At 51.3% G+C, this 8,753-nt stretch overlaps 2 protein-coding genes across 2 annotated transcripts; one reads left to right on the top strand and one right to left on the bottom strand.

Annotated features, from left to right (window-relative positions):
* Positions 1 to 102: 102 nt before the first annotated feature.
* Positions 103 to 3,423, top strand: LOC114772538 (fructose-2,6-bisphosphatase TIGAR B-like). Its single transcript, XM_028965410.1, is given in 8 exon segments — positions 103 to 345; positions 431 to 473; position 646; positions 904 to 1,019; positions 1,509 to 1,586; positions 1,667 to 1,746; positions 1,748 to 1,775; positions 2,808 to 3,423. Coding segments are annotated over 8 exon segments (753 nt in total). The 5' UTR covers positions 103 to 313; the 3' UTR covers positions 3,183 to 3,423.
* A 762-nt stretch (positions 3,424 to 4,185) lies between these two features.
* On the bottom strand, positions 4,186 to 5,334 carry LOC114772542 (fibroblast growth factor 23-like). Its single transcript, XM_028965414.1, is given in 4 exon segments — positions 4,186 to 4,543; positions 4,546 to 4,678; positions 4,763 to 4,866; positions 4,995 to 5,334. Coding segments are annotated over 4 exon segments (738 nt in total). The 5' UTR covers positions 5,212 to 5,334; the 3' UTR covers positions 4,186 to 4,259.
* Between the last annotated feature and the right edge of the window lie 3,419 nt (positions 5,335 to 8,753).

Genomic DNA, 8,753 nt, shown 5'->3' with positions numbered 1-8,753 from the left:
AACAAAAAAAAAAAAAGTTTTAAATTTGGTTTGCTTAAACCTGCAGATACCCTAATGATCTAACGTATCTTTTAACATTACTTTTTTTTAATAATTGTGGCTTATTTAAGTTTTATTATAATTTTTTTAAACTAGCACGTTACCATGACATAAGATATTAAAACATCATTTCACCAGTCATTTCCAGAACAGTGTCCTTGCACTCAGTAAATATCGGAATGAGTTTAATAAACTTAAATTCCTGGCGCGATGACGTCACCGCGTTACGTCACAAACCAGGAAGTGCCGCCAGACAGCGCAACTCTTCAGCGCTATGCTCACGTTTGCGCTGACTTTGGTGCGACAGTAAGTGGCCGTTTTCTTCCTTCCCCGGTGACGACTTGGACAAGCTCCTTTCCCGCTGTACCTGCTTCTTATTCCGTCTCTGCAGTGGTGAGACACAGTTCAACCGGGACAAGCTGCTGCAAGGTACCGCGGTCGAGCTCACCTCCATCCCGGGTGGACCGGGACGTTTCTAATGCATTCTGGCACAAAAGCGCCAAAAGTGGGAGAAGCAGCTAAGCATGATCGTACACACGCAATTTCCATTCAGACGTTGCTCAGCATATCTGCGTCACATATCATCGTAGACTGTGCACATTATAGTGTAAAGTGCAAACGTTCAATAGTTATGGGATCGCGCTCGGCAAGGCCACTGAAGCACTGCATTATGGGATATGTAGTTTTATCGTATTGTAACAGATATGTATTAAATGGTCGGATGTTGACCCCTGTGTGTTGCATCGTGCATTGGTTGGCTGTAAAGGCGCATGAGACTACCGTGAACCTGAACCTCGTCGTGGTTTGCAGCAGGGGAAAACGGGCGCGGGGCGGTGATGATGTGCTGTGTGACCCGCAGGTCAGGGGTGGACACCGTGCTGTCGGCCAGAGGGCTCCAGCAGGCCGAGGCCGCGGGCCGCCACCTCAGGGGCGTCCGCTTCACCAACGCCTTCGTCAGCAACCTCCAGCGGGCCAGGCAGGTCAGGTCAGCTGCAGCCGGTCCACGCCGCTCCACTAAAGGAACACGCGGTTCCCCCCTTTTTCCACGATCACTTTTGTTTTGTCATAACAGTGGAACTGTGCAAGTATCACATTTCTGCACGGCCCCCGGGCTCGTGCGAATGTGCTGGAAACGATGGGGCAGATTAGAGCGACTGGAACAGATGAGGTCACCTGCTTGGCCGGAGGGTCAGGTGGTGCGGGCCGCTGCTGGGGCATAATTGTGTGAATGACCTGGAGATCGGAATCTCCGCCGTGCCACCTCCGTGACGCGGGCGCGCACCACCGCTCCGCTGTCTAAGAATAAAGTTGTGCGGCAATGAGCTGATGCCGAGGTTCTTCTGGCCGATAAGATGGCCGATACCGCGTAGCATTGCTCCACTGACCCGTCGGTTTTCACGTATGCACGTTCTGCCCTGTTTTTGCACCGTTCGTTAATCATGATTTGTCACGCGGCTGTTCTTCCACAGACTGCCGAAATCATCCTGAGGAACAACGTCCACTCTGCGGACGTGGAGCTGGTGTCTGACGCGCTGCTCCGGGAGAGGGTGATTCTTCCTTCTGCTTCTGTGGGTTCTGGTGGGGAACGTTTCGGCACTCAGCCCGCCGGCTCTCGTGTGTGTTGCAGGGCTTCGGGATCGCCGAGGGTCTTCCCAAAGAGGCTCTGAAGAACATGGCCAACGCGGCCGGCCAGTCCTGCCGGGACTTCACCCCCGGGCGGCGAGACCACGGAGCAGGTGAGGCCGGGCGCAGGATGAACGGCATTTACCAGACGCCCTTTTCAGAGCGACTTAGTCAGTAGTTACAGGGACAGTCCCCCCCTGGAGACACTCAGGGTTAAGTGTCTTGCTCAGGGACACGATGGTAGTGAGTGGGACTTGAACCCGGGTCTTCTGGTTCACAGGCGAGTGTGTTACCCACTAGGCTACTAACACCCTACTTTCAGTACCCTACCCACCCTACAATCAGTAGTTACAGGGACAGTCCCCTCCCTGGAGACACTCGGGGTTAAGTGTCTTGCTCAGGGACACAATGGTAGTAAGTGGGACTTGAACCTGGGTCTTCTGGCTCACAGGCGAGTGTGTTACCTGCTAGGCTACTACCACCCTACAATCAGTAGTTACAGGGACAGTCCCCTCCCTGGAGACACTCAGGGTTAAGTGTCTTGCTCAGGGACACAATGGTAGTAAGTGGGACTTGAACCCGGGTCTTCTGGTTCACAGGCGAGTGTGTTACCCACTAGGCTACTAACACCCTACTTTCAGTACCCTACCACCCTACAATCAGTAGTTACAGGGACAGTCCCCTCCCTGGAGACACTCGGGGTTAAGTGTCTTGCTCAGGGACACAATGGTAGTAAGTGGGACTTGAACCCGGGTCTTCTGGTTCACAGGCGAGTGTGTTACCCACTAGGCTACTAACACCCTACTTTCAGTACCCTACCACCCTACAATCAGTAGTTACAGGGACAGTCCCCTCCCTGTAGACACTCAGGGTTAAGTGTCCTGCTCAGGGACACGATGGTAAGTGGGACTTGAACCTGGGTCTTCTGGCTCACAGGCGAGTGTGTTACCTGCTAGGCTACTACCACCCTACAATCAGTAGTTACAGGGACAGTCCCCCCCTGGAGACACTCTGGGTTAAGTGTCTTGCTCAGGGACATGATGGTAGTAAGTGGGACTTGAACCTGGGTCTTCTGGCTCACAGGCGAGTGTGTTACCTGCTAGGCTACCAGCACTGTTCTTTCGTGACCGCGTGTCTGTGTTCAGGTGAGGAAGCGCTTTAGGAAGTTCCTGAAGTCGCTCTTCCAGCGCATGGCGACCGACCACGGCTTCCCGGAGGCGGGCGCCGACGTGGCGCACCCGGCGGCCCAGGACGAGGACGGCCTGGGGCAGCTGCACGCCCACGCCCTGGTGGTCAGCCACGGTGCCTACATCCGCGTGGCCGTGCGCCACTTGGTGGAGGAGCTGCAGTGCTCCCTGCCGCCGGGGAGCCGCGTGGGCCAAGTCTTCGGCGCCTGCCCCAACACCGGCATGTGCCGCTTCGTCGTGACCCTGAGCCGCGGCGAGACGGGGCCGCAGCCCCACGCCGTCCACTGCCTCTTCGTCAACAGGAAGGAGCATCTCGGTGGAGATGAAGACTAGGCATCTATTTAATGCTCGCCTCCGATACTACGATGTAGGCCCGTTCACAAATATTGAAATATTCGTGTGTTTCCAGTATTATTCCAGAGATTATTCATGCACTACAGAGTCTTAATTCTATTTATACGTGCTGTGTTGTGTTGTGATCTGTGCCATGTTGCTTGGTGTTATGTACCTGACTGAATGCGCCTCCGGTGTATCTGATGCACCAAATAAAGAGGAGTTGAAGCTCCTTTATCAAGCTTTTTATGTGTTTATTTAAACCGGGATGATGCAAATGAAATTAAATAGAGATAAAGATGAAGAAGAGATTGTTACGTTTTGGAAACCTTTATCCAGTCGATTTGTTTCTATATTTGTTAAGATAAGATAAGATCGACCTTTATCAGTCCCACAAGTGGGAAATTGCATTTGTGACGGCAGAAAGTGGATAGAAACAAAGGCAATGGCAGCAAAAAAACAAATATGTATATATCTACAAATGTACAATTGGTAACTACCATGTTGCTGTTTGAAATAAAACTCTGAACAGTTAGGAAGCGGAGCTGGGCGTGTGTTCGGGCAAAAAGGGGCGCACAAACGGGTGTCTGAAAGTAGTTTTTTTTTTTATTGAAGAACAGGATCTCGTCCACGTTTAAGCATTTGTATAAATACTATAAATAAAGTAAATGCATTTAAATAAATAAATACTGGCTGCAGGAGGTGTCCAGCACCAGATGCACTGTATTTGGACCTCTTGACATGACCATTAAATAGTGTTTGGCCGCTAAAGTTAATAAAAAGACTAGGACTATGAAATAAAAATCCATCATTTACTGGACACTTTTTTTTTTTTACCAGCGCTTTGTTTTAAGAGCGCATCCACTCAAATATGTTTGCATAATAAGTTATTACCGCGGGTAAATGTAAACTACAGACGTTCAGGAATGCTATAAATAATTATTTGCCTAAAGATTAGCATATTTTATAAGTGATGCTTGGTCCCCTTGGTCAATAGAAGCTGTGATAGGATCTACGGGATGAGCAGAAGGTTCCGTGTGATGGTTCTGACTGGTGTGGCTCCACGGGCGCCCGCACTCAGCCCATGATCCCGTTTAGCCTGGGACTGCTGGGATGGCTGAAGTGCAGGTTCCACGGGTCGTCGTCTGACGGGAAAACGGGGCTCTCCATGGAGATGTGGCCCCCCTCTGGTTCCTGGTCCGCCTCATCTTCAGCCACGGCGTGGGAGTCCGAACCCTCGCCGTACCCGTAGGTGTTGAACGGGTCCGAGGGGTTGACGTGCCGGTTCCTCTTCTCTCTGTGCAAAAGGCGCTCCAGTGGGACGGTGTTTCTCTCGGACAGGAACAGGGACGTCTGCGGGGGCTCTGTCCCGCAGAGTAGACCTGCCTGGCCCCCTCCAGGTTGACCAGCATCCCCGTCTTGGCCGAATAGTACACGTCACGGTGGTTCTCCAGAAGCTTGTGGTTGAAAAGACACTGCTCTTGGTTGCAGACGGCCTGAGGCGCGGGAGAGAAGACGTGCCGGTGAAATCGTCAAGCACGCCACACGCGGAAACATCACGGGCGTGTCGCGAAACTCACCGAGCTGTACAGCTTCCCCTCTGCGTCCATGCACAGGAATCGGTTGCTCTTCACGCCCAGTATGGCCAAGCGGTCTCTGGTCTCGGCTTTCAGCAGGACCACACCTGTGGAGACAGCAGAGCTGCAGAAGGAGCGAGCCAACGTGTCTCTGAGGAAACCATGGGGACTTCCATTCACCCACATTTAATATTCTTCACTGTCATTACTTTTTAAAAGTTTTATTAGAACTCACTGTAGGAGCCCCGGTTGGCGCTTCTTCGCACATGTCCGTGCAGGCTGATCTCCAGGTAGAAGTTGCTGAGCTCCGAGGAGGTCTGCAGGTGGACGTACCTCCTCTGGTTGCCCCAGTTGGACGCCAGCAGCGGGGACGAGTCCGGGTTCGGCGCGGAGTCCGCGGGCTCCAGGCTCTGCAGCGCGACCAGGCAGAGCGCAAGGACGGACGGGTGCATGTTGAGCGGCTGGGAGGAGACCGTGGAGACCCGTGGAGACCCGTGGAGATCCGGAGCGGCTCTGAGCGCCCCGACCTTTTTGCGCGCCGCTATTTAAAGGAGCCTCCGTTGCGTTTTGCGCAACGCTACCCCCCCGCAGCGGATGCTGGGAGCCGAAGGGAGGGGCGGGGGGGCGTGGCGCTATCGCTCCTCCACCTTCTGCCCAGACTGGACCGTTACGCGCCCCGTGCGTAACCGCGCCTCGCACCTTGTGCCAACGCGCGCCCAGAAATAACACGCGGAAGCTCGGGGGTTCTGCGGAAGAACCGGACAGGCTTCTCTTTATAGACGACGCGCGGATGTCCAGGTGGAGGTGTGGAGGTGGACTCCGTGGCTGCAGCTGCGGTTTCAGCCTACGGCCTTCCGTTTCCATCCCGTTCCTCCAACACTCGCTAATTACAGGTCCGGCAGCGGCAGTCTGGGTATTTTTAAAAACTCGCCAGTTCATCCGAACCTACGTGGTCCTGTGTGACAACGTGGCTGCAGCAGGGGCGCTCGCGTTCTAATGACGTTATTACAGGAGCCAAGCTGACGGAATCTTTCAGGGATGAGACTTGGGCGAATGAGAGCAATACAATCGTACGTACAGTACAGGCCAAACGTCTGGACACACCTTCTCATTCAATGTGTTTTCTTTATTTTCATAACCATTTACGTTGGTAGATTCTCACTGAAGGCATCAAAACTATGAATGAACACATTCATAGTTAGACCACTTCTAGCTGGTCTACCACTATGCACCATCCGACCTCTACAACTACTAAAAAATGCAGCAGCAGACTGATCTTCAACCTTCCCAAGTTCTCCACACCGCCCCTCTACTACGTTCCCTCCACTGGCTCCCAGTAGCTGCACGCATCAGGTTCAAAATACTGACGCTGGCCTACAAAGCCAAACATGGAGTAGCACCATCCTACCTCACAGCCCTTATTACACCTCGCACTGCACCTCGTATACTCCGAGCCTCCAGTACTGCTCTCGCCTGGTCCCTCCATCTCTGAAGGTACAAGGAAGACGCTCATCTAGACTCTTCTCCGTCTTGGCCCCTCGGTGGTGGAATGAACTTCCCCTCGAGGTCAGAACAGCTCAGTCACTGAGCACCTTAAAACGGCAGCTCAAGACCTTCCTCTTTAAAGAATATTTAGATTAAATTGTAATTTTCTTGTTGTCGAACTTTGTGTACAGAATCTACAACAGAGTGAATAAAATAGATGTATTCATAGTTGGGGGTCCTAGTGAACCGGAATTGATCTCTTCATCGATGGTAACATGAAAGCACGTTGTAAGTCGCTCTGGATAAGGGCGTCTGCCAAATGCCGTAAATGTAAATGTAATGTAAATGAGTTCTGTACTTAACAAAAAAAGGTGAAATAAGTGAAAACATGTTTTATATTCTAGTTTCTTTGCTCTGATTACTGCTTTCACACTCTTGGCATTCTCTCGATGAGCTTCAAGAGGTCGCACCTGAAATGCTTCTCCAACAGTCTTGAAGGAGTTCCCAGAGGTGTTTAGCACTTGTTGGTCCAGCTCACCCCAAACCATCTGGATTGGGTTCAGGTCCGGTGACTGTGGAGGCCAGGTCTCCACTTTTTGTTAACTCAGTGAGAATCTACCAACGTAAATGGTCATGAAAAGCATTTTCCAGATGCCCTTATCCAGAGCGACTTACAGTCAGTAGTTCCAGGGACAGTCCCCCCCTGGAGACACTTAGGGTTAAGTGTCTTGCTCAGGGACACGATGGTAGTAAGTGGAATTTGAACCTGGGTCTTCTGGTTACTACCACCCCTTGTGTCCACTGTGTGCACCGTGTGCTGTGTATCAGAAGTGACAATCACTTCAAAATAAAGAAAACGCATCGAATGAGAAGGTGTGTCCAAACTTTTGGCCTGTACTGTATATGTATACACACAATTTCCAGAATTCATTTTGAACTACACTGCAAAAAAAAAAAAAGCGATGCAGTTCTTAAAAAACTTTTATTGGGAATATGATTAGACAGCTGTGCACAGCACATAGTACAAAAATAAAAGGAAAATCATTTTGTTAAGTATATTAGAATTATTATTCATACAGAGAGCATCGTCGGTTGTTTGGTTGCTTCCTACAATTTTACGGTCATCATAACAAAAAAAACAACTAGGCAGAAGATGAGGTATATGTCAACAGAGTGGGACCAGGGGAAGGGGACACCACAGGTCACAGTCAACACGTGTCCTGTTAACCTGTGTAGGTCATCAAAAAAAAAAAAAAAAAAAAGGCCGAACTCCTTCTGTAACCTGTTACTCGCGGCAGACGAAGGGCAACCGTCACCTTCGACCCTCATGCAAGTTATAAGAAAGGAAACAGCCCTCTACTCGAGCACCTAATGAACATTCTCCAGCAGCAAATCATTCACTCCTCCAAGCTCACATTCACTCTCCAGTGACGGCCAAGCATATGTGCATGGACCCTTTCAGAAGGTTGCCGGTTCGAATCCCGATCCGCCGAGGTGCCACTGAGGTGCCACTGAGCAAAGCACCGTCCCCACACACTGCTCCCCGGGCGCCTGTCATGGCTGCCCACTGCTCACCAAGGGTGATGGGTTAAATGCAGAGGACAAATCGCACTGTGTGCACCGTGTGCTGTGCATCACAAGTGACAATCACTTAAAAAAAAACAACAAAAAAAAACTGGACCTGGGGCTAAAAGTGCTTTGCTGGCCTATTTCAGCAGGCCTTCCTGGCGAGATGACACCAGCTCAGGATGGTCTCTGCTCCACAGGCCTCCTTCTGAACTGCCTGTCCGCCTTAATGACCGTTGGAGGACTCGGCTGGTCGCCATAATCGGCATCTTCGGCAGAGATGTCTAACATTTTCGAACGCAAACCGCCCACATTTATATTTTCGATCCCAAAGAATTCTGTTAAGGTCTTGATTCGTCTTGATTTTAGAGGTGTTTAAGGTACAGCCAGTATTTCATATAGACCGTGAATACATAATGCATCTGAAATGTCAATTCAGTTGCCCTTCCGTTTATTGTGGACTAAAGTTAACTGTTCCAGCCTTCTGAAAATGCGAACATTTGCACCTTGCACGTTCACAATCAGACAGCGCCATCCAGTGTTCCTTCCTTATATGGCATTCAGTGCGTTATTGATGGAAAAACGCATCAATGATCTAGTAGTCAATGATCGTGACGTCATTTCAAGCTTCATGCTGAAGGCGGCGTGCTGACCTCGGACCTGGGAAGGGTGGCGCAGACGATGAAGCGGCTACAGACGGGCCTGGTCGAGGTCAGAGCCAGGGTCACGGTCAGGGTCAGGGTCCGGGTCAGGCCTCGTTCACGGCTCTGACACCCAACTAAAAATGGACCGGACCCGGAAAGGAGGCTTCTGGGTTGCTCGTGGAATTTCAAGGCCCCTGCCGAGGGCGGCACGTCACGGCAGCCACCGGTATCGGTGGCAGGGTGGCCCTTCGGGCATTCGGATGGCAGCTTGTTGGCCCCTGGCAGGCCCGCATTCTTAC

Source organism: Denticeps clupeoides, unplaced genomic scaffold (assembly GCF_900700375.1).
Source record: "Denticeps clupeoides unplaced genomic scaffold, fDenClu1.1, whole genome shotgun sequence".
NCBI lineage: Eukaryota > Metazoa > Chordata > Actinopteri > Clupeiformes > Denticipitidae > Denticeps > Denticeps clupeoides.
Note: the sequence above shows the minus strand (reverse complement) of the source record. Positions and strands in the feature narration are given on the sequence as shown.